Here is a 16,061-nt window from a genome sequence, read left to right on the forward strand (position 1 = left end):
TTTCTTTGTTCCTGTGTTGTGAAGCACTTCGTGCTGCATCTTTGCGTAAACTGAGCTCCACAATTAAAGTTATTATTATTGTTATTATTTAACACTCTGCAGCTCCAAACCTCTGCTTCGAATATAACGGTGGCTGTCACCAAAATGCAGTCTGTAACCAGACGGGGCTGCTCGTCAACTGCACCTGTCATAGCAGTTACCAAGGAGACGGCTACTCCTGCGAGCCCATCAACAGGTAAGCGTGGCCCGTCGTCTCCTCGAAAGTAAGTCGCTGTTTTGCTTCTGTGGTTTTTTTCTTTCATATGAATGTCAGCTATTTGTCTGTTTGTATTCCAGGTGTATTGAAGAGCAGAACGGCGGCTGCAGTGACTTTGCCTCCTGCAAGTTCACTGGTCCAGTGAGTAAAGACCTTCATATATTTTCATCACTGTGTTTATATAATTAAGGGTTAATAATTAAGACAATTTGTGTTTTTTGGGGGGGATCATTTTTGATTGAGATGCACTAAACTCAACAAAACTAATGATCTTCCAGCCCCAGACCGCCACAAGTTGAACTCCTACTCGCTGTGTCTTATATGCAGTGTTGGGAGGATTATTTTAAACATGTATTTCACTGCAATTACTAATTACCTGTTAAAATGAATTTAGACAGTAACTTAATCCAACTATCACAATAACTTGATTACTTTGCGTTACTTTAGAATTACCTCAATACCAAATATGCAAATACAGACGAGAAAAGAAAGATCAATAAGATATCTTGTATTTAAACTTAATTCACATTTATATGTTTTGTAAGTGAACAGAACAATGTAACTATAGAAGGTTTTTTTTTATTTTAAAATGTGTCGTCTGCTCAGTGTATTTTTAAAGAAAATAATACTTTTCTTCAAGCAAATACAGGCGTTGGTTGGTCCAACCTGTTTCTTTAAGTTATACCTTGAGTCCTTGACTAATGACAGCATTGAAGGGATAACTTGCACTGTACTGGGATTCTTTTTCCCTCTTTCCTTATTTACAAAATTTCCACACAGTGAAAGCATTTTGTTTTTTACGGACACTAGAGGGCATTGTGTTGGACTTGTGTGGTGAAGTGTTGTAACGTACGTCCATGGTAGTATATCGTTTTTCATCTCAAATGTATTTTAAAATCGTCATCCTGCTAATAATCCTCCTTTTGTATCTATATTACGTAAAGGCATTCAATATTTTAATCCCCAAGGCTGCTTCAATGGTATAATAACTGAAATACATTAACATACCAATACTAGTTAAACCACATATCAGCACCTGATTTAACCCGATGATCAACACTTGGTAATCTGTTTCCTCCAGAACGAGCGTCAGTGCGAGTGCCTGCCAGGGTACCTGGGTAATGGAGTCCAGTGTCTGGAGAAGGTGGTGCCCCCTGTGGACCGCTGCCTGGAAGACAACGGAGGCTGCGACCCCGTGGCCAACTGCAAGGACCTGCATTACCATGGTAACACATCTTCACTGACTTGTGTTGCAGTGGTTATTACCGTGGTGACACATCTGGGCTGAACCAGTAGCTGCAGTGTATTCGCGTGTCTCACGTTGCCTCTGCTGAGCCGGAGCCATGTTGGCCACACAATCCTACTCTATTGCAGTAGGGGATGTTATGGAGAACATTGTTTATTAGTTTTAGCTTTGAATAACAATTTGATTTTGGGACTCGTAAACAAACGTCAACAAGCAATCAGCTGGAATACAGCAGGTAACGCCCAGAGCTTGTTATAGCCACGACCTCGTAGCGCCCGTTAAACATGGAACTCGTTAAAGGGATGAATGTTCCGATGTAGGGTTGTATCTATAATCTATAGTATCTATAGATTCTATAGTATCTATAATCTATGGGTTCTATAATCTATGGGTTCTATAGTATCTATAATCTATAGTATCTATACTATAGATACTATAGATTATATAGTACCTGTAATCTATATTATCTATAGTCGGTGTACTGCCTACAGTAGATGACGGAGTACAAACACAGAAGATTATTAATGTACAGCTGTATTTTACCTGCCTTAAAGAAAGGTCCACCCAAAAATAATCAATTTATTCTGTTAAAGACAATGAATTACATCTTTAAATTCTTGAAACAGTGACACTATTCACATGATCTCCAGGTCACTAATGGAAGTTAAGTGACATGTCCACAGTTTATGACCGGCATGGACAAACTCACAAGCAGGATCTGAAGAGACAATACTGAGCTGCAGACTGGAGGTTTATGACCCATCCCCCCTGTTTACGGCCTACCTTACATTCCTCTGGCCATGCAGCCAAATCACACACAGACACACACCCTATTGTGTAACGTTGGTGAGTCCGAACTAACCATTAAAACACTGAAGTCACACAATAACGTCGAAGTCACACAGTGAACAAATCGATCAACGCAGCGTTAGATGAGAAACTCCAGAGTTCTACGAGGTAAAATTGATCAAGTTTGGCTTTGAAGAGAGCAGAGATAACGGCTTAAGTTCCCCGTCTCAAAGGGCTGTCTGGCGGCGAGGTAAAGCAGAGCAAATATTGTAAATATAACACTTTAACAGATTCAACTTTTCTTTAAGGGGGCTAAAATGCATTTAGCTGCGGCCCCTGTCCACAGCTTCTACTGTAGGTAATACACACACAGATTAGTACCTCATACAACCCAACTTCAAAACATCCTAACGATCCCTTTAAAGGTATAATATGCAACAATTTCCTTAAAAAACAATATATGGACTAATACAAAGATAATTCCTCTCAATTATCACTCAAAGTATGTGTCTGTATCTGCACAGGCTTTACCCTCCGCCTGTATTTTCTCTTTCCTTGTTCTGGACATTTCTGAATGTCAGTAAAAAAGCATTTGGACCCGACACGGGGGAGTAATCTCTAGCCAATGAGCAGGAAGTGCAGCCCGTTTCTCATTCCCGGGTCAAACGGCGGCGCTTTGTTACACCCCCCCTCGGCCTACCGAGACTCACAGACCTCACAGACGAGTGACACAGACGAGCCTCAGCAGGATGAAGCAAGCCTCAGTCAAAGTCCATCCGTTTGTGTGGAGATGTGGATGTGTTCTTTAGAACGTAACCGCCATGAAACAATCAGAAAATAACCTTTTATTCTTCTGATTCATGGCTTTGTTCTAAATAATGACAGTCCCTCTCTTCAATCACTCTCTCTCTCTCTCTCTCTCTCTCTCTCTCTCTCTCTCTCTCTTTATCTTTATCTTCATCTCTCTTTCTATTCCTCTCTCTGTTTATCTTCCTCTCTCTCTTCCTCTCCATCTCTCTTCCTCTTCCTTTCTCTCACTATTCCTCTCTCTCTCTTCCTCTCCCTCTCTTCCTCTCTCTGTTTCTCTTCCTCTCCCTCTCTTCCTCTCTCTGTTTCTCTTCCTCTCTCTCTCGTTCTCTTCCTGTCTCTTTCTGTCTCTTTCTGTCTTCTTCCTCTCTCTCTCTCTTCATCTTCCTCCCTCTCTCTCTCTCTTCCTCTCTGTCTCTCTCTCTCTCCGCCTCTATCTCGCCCTCTCGTTGAGTCAGAGAGGAGGAATTTTGAAAGCTGTGTTTACAAACAGACTCCATATTCTACCTTTAAGGCCACGAGCTCGTTAAAACCCAGAGGTGATTCTTACCTGGTGCTCATCGATCAGGGTGTTGTCGTCATGCTGAATTTAATAGATACGGCAGTTTTGCGGTCGAAGATCATTATGTTTTTAATACAAAGAGGGAAACAAGCTGACAGCTAATCAGATACCAATATTTTCTTTGCTGCGGTTTAATCCAATTTTTTTTCAGTAGATTTTTGGTAGAGATAAAATAGTTGCACTGAGCTGTGCAGGACGACAGTAATCTGAGGTAACGGTAACACGGTTATTGTGGTTCAGCCAACACAGCAGGAGTGTTCAACCTGCGCTCTCCAGACGGGAAGTACAAGATGAACTTCAGTCAGGCCGACGCCGCCTGCCAGGCCGAGGACGCCACGCTGGCCAACTTTAAACAGCTGGGAGACGCACAGCAGGTAAACCCGCCTACTGAAGGGGTTCCATAGGGACACCAGACAGATCAGTACACCTCACTCTTGTAAACACAAACAGCATATTTATGAGAAAACATGTCGGAGCAGATGAAGACTATTGTTTTTCGTAAAGAGTGCCGCTACTCTCTCCCAAACAGCTGTGTGAGTGAGAGCAGCGTACAAACCTGTGACTACTTTAGTAACTCCTGTTTGAGTAACGTTTGCTAAAAACTACAATGTTCAGCTCTTTTAGGAAATTACTTTTTTTTAAATACAGTTGTAACCCTGATGAACAACAGTTTATTGAACCATTAACTCATAAGTGCAGGAGTACTGATCTCATATGTTTCCTCAAATGTTGAACAATGAAGCCAGATTTATGCTCGAGGTGCTGATAGAACCACCACAACACGAGACGGATGTATCCAACACATAATTACCTCTTCTAGTTAGTTGAAAATGATTACTTCCAGCAGTGCATGTTGGTACTTGTGATGAATCATTTATCTCTGGTCCTGACAGCTGGGGATGCATCTGTGCGTGGCCGGCTGGATGAAGGGGGGGCAGGTGGGATACCCGACCCGCTTCCCCTCGGTCAGGTGTGGAGACAACCACGTGGGCCTGGTTATCTACAAGGAACCTGTGGACCAGAGCAGCAAGTACGACGCCTACTGCTACAGGCTCAACGGTACTAAAGCAGCACAGTCTCTGTGTTCAGACAGAGGCCGGTCTGTTGTTCATATCACTGGAGATTTCAGTTCCTGAGCGTTTGTTGTTTTAATTTGTTGTTGTTTAGTCTGCTGGAGCATCACAGAGCTCCTTCTGGATTGCCTTTTTAATCTAGAGCTGCAGCTTATAATTATTTTAATACATTTATTCTGTCACCTATTCTTTGAACTAACTGATGAACTGTTTTTCTTTAATATCTCAGAAAAGGTTCCCGGAGCTCTAGGTGACATCTTAGAATTGAAAACATTCAGATAACAGCGATATTTCGCTCGGTTTATTGACAATACTGTAATATATTTATAAAACACATCAGGTTTTATCAGGGACAGAAGGATGAAGTCATGGACTTATTTCCATCATTGTTCATGTCAGAAAATATTCAATAGCTGATATTAAGAAATAAATGAAAATAAGAACCAAAAACTCGCATTTGAGAAGTTGGAACAATAGAATGTTTGGTGTTTTGACTTCACAAATAATTTAAATTATTAATCCCTTGACAAAATTGTCGTCAACTAATCTAGCAAGTTAAGGTATGTGGGCTCCTCTGCTGCAATACACTTAAACAACAGATCGATAAATTGTATTCTTGTGAAGCAGCGAGTCTTATATCAACCACAGTTTATTCCACTGTTGGAGGAATTCTCCAGAATATTGATGGATAGTGAGCGCTGACCTCTGGTCAAAACGTCAGAAAGACAAATCACAATGTTGAGGTGAGACATCAGCTCTAACGACTGTGTGTGTGTGTGTGTGTGTGTGTGTGTGTGTGTGTGTGTGTGTGTCTGTGTGTGTGTGCGCAGATGTTTCATGTGTGTGTCCTGCCGGTTACATTGGAAACGGAGACTTCTGTAACGGCGTCCTGACCAGCATCCTCGCAACGTACAGCAATTTCTCCATCTTTTACAAGGTGAGAGTGACAGTTGGACCATTTGGATGTAAAAAGTTAATTCTGGTTTATTTATAACTTGGATCAGTATTTTCATTCCTATCAGTAATAATAACAGTGTGTTCATATGAATAGTAATAATGATAATGAACTTTGTTTGTATTTCATGAATACATACATAGACACTTAATGCACATAAAGACATGGATAGAATGCTGTAGTTAATGGAAAATGTAACACACTTGATAAATTAAGATAAACAATTAAAAATAATAACATATAAAGATAACTGTAATAAACTAGAGTACAGTGTTTGCATTCGCTGATCAGTTTCATTCATATTTCACCATCAGTGGCTCATTCGTCAGCTGTTTGGCTCCCAGCTGATGAATAACATCCATTCATACACGCGTCTGTTTGTAAACTACTATTGTGGGGCGTCAAGGAGATTTTCAAATCGTGGACATATAAACAACCTTATTTTTAAGTAAATGATTTTGTTTAATGAAGTTGATTTCATTATTACATCATTAATTATCTTCAGATATCGTTCTGTTATCAGAACTTGATGTCAGCAGACGTCAACAAATATTCTGTACAAAGACGACAATTTTAAACGATGCTTGACTCCCGATGCGGCTCTTCGGAATGCGTAAACGTTCGGAGCGGGCCGACTAATTGTTCTCGACAACTACTCATCACTCTTTGTCTCCAGGGAAGTGAAGAGTTCGGTTGTAATGTTAGTATATCCAGCAACTCGACTGAAACCCCCCGACCCCGCTGCTGCACAGAGCTTGTTTATTTAAACTTGTTGCGTATCCAAATTGCACCAACTTCGACAAAGCACTCCCGTGGGTCACTGCACCCGCTCAGTGTGAAGTAGATCGGATGAGCGGTTCTCGAGGTATGGGAAGGACACACTTCTTCAGACTCTCGCATTGTTAATCAAACCTTATAGATAACACAGACGTCACCTCCTGAAGAGAACTGAGCTTTGGAAGACTTCCAGTTAACAAGTTAATGAAAAGGTAGAGAGGCACCGTGTTGAACAAACTATCTCCACAAAAAAAAAAGAAGCTGTTATCAAACTGGCTCCTGTATTCCTCTTCTGGCCCTAGTTTCTGAGTTGAATTTAAAGTCCTGTTGTCGATTAGCACATCTACGTATTGACCTCATATGAAGTGCTCTGACTCAGTTGTTTTGTCTTTTAATTTCCCGTCTACACTGGACGAGAGGATGTGTATGTTTATAACATATAAGCATGCATCACATATTGATTGGTTTGGTTTTAACCCTTGACAACAAATCAATTGTAAATCTAAATAACTTAATTTGTCCTCTCTCTCTCTCTGTAGTTGTTGTTGGACTATAGCGGCCACTCCTCAGAGGGCAAACAGCTCGTTGAATTCATGTCTCACAGGAAGTCTGAGGTGACGTTGTTTGTTCCTCATAACGCCGGCTTCGGTCCAAACCAGGTGATGTACCCTTCAATTATTACTTATTAATTACTAAATACATTACCAACACTAATTGTACTTTTTGTTTACATGACAAAGGTTCATCTAAAAATATTTTTAGGTGTCTAAAGTATGTTTTGCTGCTGCTCCCAGTCCCCAGCCGTACATTGCTTTGTTCCTGTTTCGATCTCCCAAAATACATAATTTAACTATTTACTAATACGCAGTGGCGGGCCGTGCATTTTATACCTGGGCCTTCACTGTTGTCTTGCAGCTGAAATACCACCTTATAACCACATGATGCCGCCACAGTTATTATTCGTTTCTAAGGCTGTAACTATGTACGTATTAAACTGTTCGGTACGAGGCTTACAATACCTTTGAATAGTACTAGAGCATTTGGAAAATATGTTTTCTGCGCTCATGGCGGACAATGGTTCTCAGCTGGTCTGACTGTGGGACCCACCATCATTCCTTAATGACAAGTCACAGCCCAAAGAGATTGTCTTATGATTTTACTTTCACAACTTGAACATTGTACGTACTGCTCTGCAATGTCTTTCCTCTTCTCAGTCCCCTGTGTCATGGTGTGTGTATATATCACTTAGTCAGAATGCCCATATTTGATTGGCTGAGCTGCATCACGTGATGTGATTCACTACCCGACATGCCTCTGCTGTTAAGTTTCGTTTCACGATAGTCACGTGCTCGCCCACTGACCAATCACAGCACACTCTGCACCTCGCGGCAGAGCTGTACATGGACACTGAGCGGCATGTAATGCTGACGTCATTATAGACCAGCTAGCAGGTGCTGACACGTCAAAGAATACGCCCAACATGTCAAACTAAAGATCTGATTGGTTGAAGACTATGACAATCAACATCGTCTCCATTCACTTAAACTGCACATAGATGCTCTTGAGTCTGAAGGCCTCTGCCTCTGTTCTTACCTAGAGACACAGAGGTGAAATCTGATTGGATAAAAGCTCTACTTAAAACAAGCTGCACTGGAAGCAGAGCAACTGAGGAAGACAGTAGCTGTGCAATGAGAAAATAAGATAATGGGAAAAATATTTTTATAAATTATAATACATGTAGTGTATTTAAGAAAAAATATTAAATTATAAAATAGATATAACTTTGATTCTGTTTAGGCCAGCAGAGAAGGCCTTGCAGGCCCTGACGGCCCACCACTGCTAAAATGTATTGTTTGGCCCATTTATATAGATATTTGTAAATACTCTAATTATATATTATATATATATATTGTATTATTTAATTTGCTAATAATTCAGTCTATATTCCCAGAATGCAGTTAGGACCTCAAACAGCTAGCATTTATTTTTGGTTAATATTTAGAGCATTGTAGATGAAGCTGTGGCTCCTGTAGAGTACAGCAGTATTATAATCTTTGTAATACGTCTATTGTGTTTTATTTGATTTTATATTTTCAAATTTTAAATTCATTCTAAAAACAAAGAACATGGACCACAGAGTGTTATTGAAGCATATCAACTATATGCTTGGATTTTTTAAGAAATGGACAGATCCACACCAACACATGTATTAACCTTTAGAACTAAATGAATTCAATCAGAATACCAGCAGGTTCCAACTGACGGAGCTGTGACTGAAATCTAATCTGTTTCGTCTGTCTGTCTGTCTGTCTGTGTCTGTGTCTGTGTCTGTCTGTGTGTGTGTGTGTGTGTGTGTGTGTCAGACTCTGTCTGGTAGAGATCTTGAGTATCACATCTCAACCAATCACAGCATTCGACCATTTAAGGATCTGAAACACCAGGAAGTCATCATATCCAGGCTTGGATTCAACCTGACTGTTACCCACGGCAAAAACGAGGTCAGAAACACACACACACCTACCTCTTAGGTACATGAATCTAAACACAGAAATAAAAGTAAACAATCTTCAATGTTTATTCACTAAAGTTTGATTTTGTGTCTTGGTTATTCTTCTTAATGATCAGAGCTTTAAGCTTGTGAACCGGCGGATGCTGCTGGAGTGGGACATTCCTGCTGTAAACGGGATCATCCATGTCATCGAGGCCCCGCTGACAGCGCCCCCCGCACCGGTGAGTGAACATGGTTTAACCTAGAGCTGCTCACTATTAGTATAACTTCTACCGCTGATTCTGAACCATTATGTCATCTGTCGTCATGCAGCATCGACATTGTTAATGGTGCAGATCCATTGAAATATAAAGCTCACAGATAATGACGATACACTTCCTGTTGACATTGCCTGAAGCATTATGGGAACTGTAGTGCCAAAATTTAAAATCACAAAGGTAACAAAAACACAATTGAGACACAGTTCATCAAATTTATTTTTAATAACTGAGGCTCAGAATGTCCAATCGACTGACACACAATCCTTTTATATATAGATGTCTAATGCGTGTTGAAACCTGTGAACAATAATTTGAAATTTAACTAATTCAACCTTTATTTATACATGGAAGGTTAGCTTAGCATACATGTTACAGTTTATAGTTAACAAAATAAAAATGAAATAACAGGAACAGAATCACGAATAGAGGAATACTACAGACAAAGCTCCAGTCTAAATGTAAATGCTTCCACCTTTCAAAAACAGCTGAAAAATTTAAAGTACAAAACAAATGTCCAATATTTAAGAAAGTGGGAAACCCCTAAAATCTGTCTTGATTGGCACTTTCATCAATTAATCAATTCCTTCCACCTCAGTGAATCATTCATTAATAAATAAATAAAAATTGTGAAATGAGATTTTTTAATATTTATTTTGTTTTATTAATTGATAAATACATTTAAAATGTAAAAACATGCAGATGGAAATGTACCTCTTCTTGTGCTGTACTGATATGTAGCAGTGTACTGATTAATGGAAGTATCTATTCAGTGTGTCATGTAGGGATGGGATCATATCTGTGTTTTTATCTGTACTTTTTAACGTTTTGGTGTAATTTATTATCACACTGCAGAGAGCATCTCCTCTGATCTGTGTCGGGGCTGAGCTCTTCCAACAACACACACACAGAGTGAAGTCTCAAACACTGAAGTGAACCAGATGAAGCGACCTTGAGTTGACGACGGCTACGCTCGTTACTGTTCGTGCAATAAAAACCTTCGCCAACTTTTTTTAACGTCCTAAACTGTCTCAACGACATGAAATGTTTGCGGCGTCGTGAACTGCTGCAGTTCTGAGCGCAGCCACTAGGAGGCGCCGTGACAACCGTTCCCTCTCCACTCTGCAAGCGCTTCCTAAATAAGATGTTCCGTCTGTTGTTGCTAGGCAACAGCTACAGCTGTGGGCACGGAGCAGATGGCTCCGTTTAGTTTCTTGGCCCAGTTTTCAGGAAATGAAGATTCAATCAGTCGAGTTTGAGATAACATCACGACCCAATCAATATTCATGATGCGGGACACAAGAAGATGATGGAGGCGAGATCACAACAGATTACTCTAAAGCCTTTAGCTAAATATTTATTCTACTCCCCCGAATGACTTCCTGTCCTCACCTTCTCCACATTGTGACTTGTGGACATTTTACAGGAGTGTCAAACTCGTTTTAGTTAATGGGCCACATACAGCCCTCGAGTGAGCTAAACCATTGCACACTGACCTATAAATTACATCTCCAATTAAGTACATTCTGAAAACATTCACAGTTAAATAACAATTAATTTACTAAACAGACGAACAGCTTGAGATGTCTCGCTGATCTCTTGGCTACGACTAAAAACTAACTGCTGTTTTTGACGAACCTGCCAACAATGAATTAACTTCTCTGGTCTCAGTTGTCCTTGCAAATTCTTGTATCTTTTCGCCATGATGAGTCTGATAGTGGCGCTGAATATCATTTTCCTTTTAAAAGGTGCTGTAAACACGAATTAAGCACATTGGCTTCCCATTTACCGCTGTAAAGAAACAGGAACTGGTCAATATTTCTTGGGAAATCCAACACTCTGTGTATAATATAGTATCTTCAAAAATGTCCTGAAGAATTCATAGTATAGTATGTCAAAAAAGGTCATGAAAAAAGTCATAGATATGCCAAAGAAAGGCATGCTATAGCATGTCAGAGAAATTCAAAGTAAAGTAGGAGGAAAAAGTCATAGTACAGTGTCAAATGTCTCACAAAAAATCATAGTTAGGGTTGACAAAGTGTATACAAATTCATATGTATAAAATTATTATGTCAAGAAAAGTGACACTAATCATGGGGTTGTTGAAAAAACTCATACAAAAGTAAAAAGTCACAGTATAGTATTTAAAAAATGTTCCTAAATAGTTAGCGTAGTATGTCGAAAAATATCCTAACAAAAGTCATAATATAGTCTGTCGAAAAACGTAATGTAAAAAGTCAATCATTTAATGAAAAAAGTAAAAAAGTCACAAAAAAGGTCAGTTTTTCATGAAAACATCTTAAAAAGGTCAGTCACTTTTCCCCTGAACCTCTGATCTAAACCCTCACAACAACTCAACCAGAACTTAAACTACTAACCTGGAAACATTCAGGCTTTGATGACGTAATTTTACATGAGAAATGTTGGCGGCCATCTTGCTTTCCTCCACATCCTGTAAACAGGTTCTTCTTCCTGTGAGGAAAAAACCAAAATGTCTGCCAGAGTCGGTCATCAGGAGGATCAGTTCCCTTTCTCTACCCATTGGATAGTGAACATCAATTATTCATTTTAATTGGTTGAATTTTCACGAGGATTGAAAAGTTGACTACATGTATAAGAACATCACAGTAATGATTGTGTGTTTGTTTGTCGTACCTGTCGTCTCCAGATCTCCCATCATGCTTCCCGAGGCCACGCCCACTCAGGCGGCACAGTGTCGGCTATCTTGGTGTCGTTGTTGCTGGCGTGTGTGTTGGCTGCACTCGGCTACTACGTCTTCAAACACAAGACGGACGCCTTTCGCTTCCACTACTTTAGGGTGAGAGACACACACACACACACACACACACACACACATTGTGTAAAGGAGTAACAGACGAATCTCACAGCCATAAACTTCAAAGTCAGACGGAGAAGAGTTTCTGTAACAATTAAATAACTACACAAACATTCAGTGGCAGAACGGTTTGATCCTTGACTAGAACGTGTCATGTGTCGAAGTGTCCCTGAGCAAGACACTGAACACCTAACGGCTCCCCAGGCGCCTGTCATTGGCAGCCCACTGCTCCCTATATACAAATGCAGAGACAAATTTCCCCCTTAACGGGATCAATATAGTATAATAAATTTAAAATACATACACACTGAAATTACAAAAACGTAAAAACAACAAACTATGACTTCAAGTGTATCACAGTTTAGACCTGGACGTTAAAATGTCTTACCATCTGCTTAATGGACACCTTCACACATCGGAGCCTGAAACACTGCGTGACGTTTCATTGAGTGATGCTACGTTACAAATGTCTGATTCATTTGTTTCCTCTGTGACAGGACGAGGATGAGGACGCTGCGCCGGGCGGCAGGACGAAGCCCACGCTAGTCTCCATCCCCAACCCTCTGTACAGCGGCTCCAGAGCCTTCAGCGAGCCGTTTGAGGTGAGTCGACCAATCAGAGAGCTGCTCGCTGGTTCTTAAACTAAACCCCTGAGGATCTGGTCTAAAGTCCAGTTTGTACAACAGAGACTCGGCACAGCGTTTTATAAGACTACAAGACAGGATTTTACAAATCTGCGAAGTAATCAAGGCAGCAACTATTTTATCCTTTTCACGACAATCACAAGGTAAACGGTAGGAATCCAGCTTTCATATTTCTAAGTAACCTAAAGAAAATGTGTTTATCTGTCACCACAGTGCCGTCACAGTTACTTCATTTTAACACAAAACAAAGAGTGAGGATTTCATCATCACTTATATTTGCAGTGCATCAGGAAGGGATCTCCGGTACGAACAGGAATAACGATCACAGCAGGAATAACCTGTTCGGTGTTCATATGGGCACCTGACTGTTGTTTCAAGACAGACTTGAGTACTTGAGTTGTTTTCCATCCTTTAGCAGGTTATTTCCACACTTTCAAACAATCACATCCTGTAGTTTAAAGCCCGGTCTGGCGTTCTGATTTCAGCATCCCGAGAGGTCATAACCTCTATGAAACTATAAAAGGTCAAAAGTCAGACCATCTTTTAAACTTCTGGCCTCCACTTTGAGTTACGATCCTTGAACAGCCTGAGGGGGTGAATCTGGGAATGTCCATAAATATTCACTTTATGACCAGGGCCCCATTCCTCGTACGTGGTTCAGCAAAGTCGATCAAATGTCCTATTAGCCAGCCTAAATTAATGAGATGATTGATGTCAGGCTATGTCGGTTTCTCCAAGGCTGATGCGCTCTCAAACAGTCTCGTTAATTCGACCCAGACGATCAGGATCAGGATAATTGCGTGTGCCCGTCCTACGTCAAAAGGGGGAAGCGTCGATCACCGAAACCATGATTTTCTAACAGTACAATGTTAAATAAACCAAAAGAAAGAGGCTCTTTTTACTCCGCTGACGAGCAGATGATCATGAACGCATATGAGGAATTCAAGACCATAATCACGGCTAAATCTAACACTGCCACCGCTGCGAGGGCTAGACAAGAAGCACGCAAAATATCACAGACAAGTTAAATGCTGCAAGTGTTGGGAAATGTATCGGCTAATTTTAATGCCTCATCACCCCAATCAATCAGATTATATGTCTTTAAATGTGACTGCTGGCAGTAGGCTTAATGGCTCATTGGATGATTCTTATCATCCAATGAGATATAGCGAAAATTATTATCTCAACTCTTTCAGAATAAGTAGATAAAACAAGCCCAAAGAGTATCTAATTGATACTCATTAATGAGGATATATGTACTGTATGCGCGTATGCATCATGTAGCCTACTATATATGTGTATATACATGTCTGTGTAGATTACCATATAGAACTAGGAGTTTGAATCTGTGTGTGGGCGGATCAGTGTGTATGTATTATTCATAATCAGAAATTCAATCAATTGAAGCAGTGAAAAGAAAGTGTGTGATTCTCTCTATTCTTATCATGAGTCCACCTTAATCATTTTCTACAATAATGATATGCTGGTGTACTAATAACACTGTCATATAATTATGAGTGCTTTTAACCCTCATGTATGCAACGCAGCCATCAAGAGGACATGGGAGCAAGTAAACACTATAAGCACAAACACATTATTCAGAATGGTGAGTCAATATGTGCCATGGTAATGTAATGAACACATCCATAAGTTTATTAAGCGCCAAATAAACTTTACGAACAGCACGGCATGCAGCGGCTTTCCCGATGTTCTCCGCATCGCCGACACTGTACAAAAATGTACCACTCGCAGAAAAGCGCAAGGCTGCATCCAGTGTGTGAGACAGTCAATGCTCGGCTGCAGCGTGTGGTGTTCAATGTATGGCTCCAGAAGGTCTGTAAATAAATGATTCCTTGTGGGCAGAATGGATAGCGCTCGTATAGGAAGTCATTATGATGTGATAACGGATCTTGGCGATGTGGAAGAACTCTCTCCCTATAAAACGCTAATCTAACTAATATCGTTCCTTCATCAGTGGGATCTCTGAGGAAGGGAGCTGTACATTAATGCAATAGAGGCTTCTTAGTTTGCTCAGCTGGTTTTATGGATCACCGTGTGTCTCACTTTACATGCATTTCTGGAACTCCCGTATAACCCCCAGTATATGTGCAAGCGCATTAGACTACCGTATATATACTACCGGGGGAGTGACCAGCTTATCCAGCTACCCTCACTTAGCCTGCCCCGGAGCAGGTTCAAGCTTATGGATGTGTTGCCATGGTGATTTTGCCGAACTTGCTTCGTGGAACCGAAAAGCCCGATCTACGTCATCTTATCCTGAAAAGTATCCGGCTAACTAAGTTAGCCACGTACGAGGAACGGGGCCCAGCTCTCTCTCCACATATGTTTTGTGTGGTTGGTTTTTTGGTTTGATAGTTTTCTCTCCTTCCTTACAGGAGGCCGGTCAGGGGTTGGAGCCAGCAGAACCTGAAGAACCTCCGAAGATTCTGGACCTGGACCAGTAGAGCCAGTAGAACTGGAGCCGTCTGTTTACATACCACAATAACCTGTTAGTTTCAGATCATCTGTATTCAAATAAGAAATAAAAGTCAATTTCTTTTTTTAAATCAGCAATGGATCAAATGTTTCTGTCAATGTGAAAGTGTGTCACCAACTCTGCAGTTCTGTGATGTTTTAGCCTCTTTCAGCTCCTAGTTTTACATCGACCGTTTGGTTTTCAGCAAACAATCTTTGATAAACCAACTGAACACTTCCTGCTCAGCACTTAACAGAAAAAAAGAGAGAATAGTGGTCATAAAAATGTCATAGTACAGTCTGTCATAAGGTAATTGTATACTATGTCACAACAAGTCATAGAAAAGTCTTGTAATTACTTTTATATGTCATAGTCATAGTATGCTAAAAAAATAAGTATGCCATGAAAAAAGTAATTGAAAGTGGTAATATACTATGTCACAAAGAGCCAAAACAAAAGCCATAAGTAGTCACGCTGTGCCATAAAGGTGTGGGGGAAAAAAGTCATTAAAAGTCATAGTATGTCACAAGAAAGTCATAAAAAGTTATAAAAGAAGTCCTAGGGTAGTATGTCATTTAAATGTCAGAAGCTATACGTCATTAAAAAAAAATCGTAGTATAGTTATTTGTATATGTCAAAAAAGTCAAAATAAAGTCATTAAAATATTTGTTCTTATAAAATGAGCTCAAATCAAAAGTGAGATTATGGCCATGAATCAATATAACACTAGCCTGGGAGGAAAAATTTAATACCAACCGATGTTCCATGACAACCGCCTCGATATGTAGATAGCCAGCCCAGCCCGATTCATTATGACCATCATTAGTTAGTGACAAAAAATAAAAACTTTTAAATTGGAATGGGTCTACAACTG

General features: G+C 40.2%; 2 protein-coding genes across 3 annotated transcripts in view; one reads left to right on the top strand and one right to left on the bottom strand.

Moving 5' to 3' along the window:
* The window catches only part of stab1 (stabilin 1), a 68,320-nt gene extending 53,027 nt beyond the window's left edge, over window positions 1-15,293 (top strand). The window contains exons 59-70 of the mRNA XM_031852093.1: window positions 103-235; window positions 337-397; window positions 1,338-1,482; window positions 3,901-4,034; window positions 4,554-4,719; window positions 5,564-5,670; window positions 7,005-7,124; window positions 8,829-8,963; window positions 9,091-9,195; window positions 11,900-12,049; window positions 12,565-12,669; window positions 15,108-15,293. Of these exons, the coding sequence (XP_031707953.1) occupies window positions 103-235; window positions 337-397; window positions 1,338-1,482; window positions 3,901-4,034; window positions 4,554-4,719; window positions 5,564-5,670; window positions 7,005-7,124; window positions 8,829-8,963; window positions 9,091-9,195; window positions 11,900-12,049; window positions 12,565-12,669; window positions 15,108-15,176 (1,430 nt within the window). The 3' untranslated portion in view covers window positions 15,177-15,293. The remainder of the gene's footprint in view (window positions 1-102; window positions 236-336; window positions 398-1,337; window positions 1,483-3,900; window positions 4,035-4,553; window positions 4,720-5,563; window positions 5,671-7,004; window positions 7,125-8,828; window positions 8,964-9,090; window positions 9,196-11,899; window positions 12,050-12,564; window positions 12,670-15,107) is intronic.
* Window positions 10,682-16,061, bottom strand: part of ccdc71 (coiled-coil domain containing 71) — a 30,684-nt gene continuing 25,304 nt past the window's right edge. For both annotated transcript variants that reach the window (XM_031852118.1, XM_031852125.1), the window contains exons 3-5: window positions 11,887-12,042; window positions 11,610-11,703; window positions 10,682-11,022 (exon numbers count right to left, since the gene is read on the bottom strand). The gene's annotated coding sequence lies outside the window, so the exon portion shown is untranslated. The remainder of the gene's footprint in view (window positions 11,023-11,609; window positions 11,704-11,886; window positions 12,043-16,061) is intronic.

This window comes from Anarrhichthys ocellatus, unplaced genomic scaffold, assembly GCF_004355925.1.
Source record: "Anarrhichthys ocellatus isolate YVR2014 unplaced genomic scaffold, GSC_Weel_1.0 scaffold1, whole genome shotgun sequence".
Lineage (NCBI taxonomy): Eukaryota > Metazoa > Chordata > Actinopteri > Perciformes > Anarhichadidae > Anarrhichthys > Anarrhichthys ocellatus.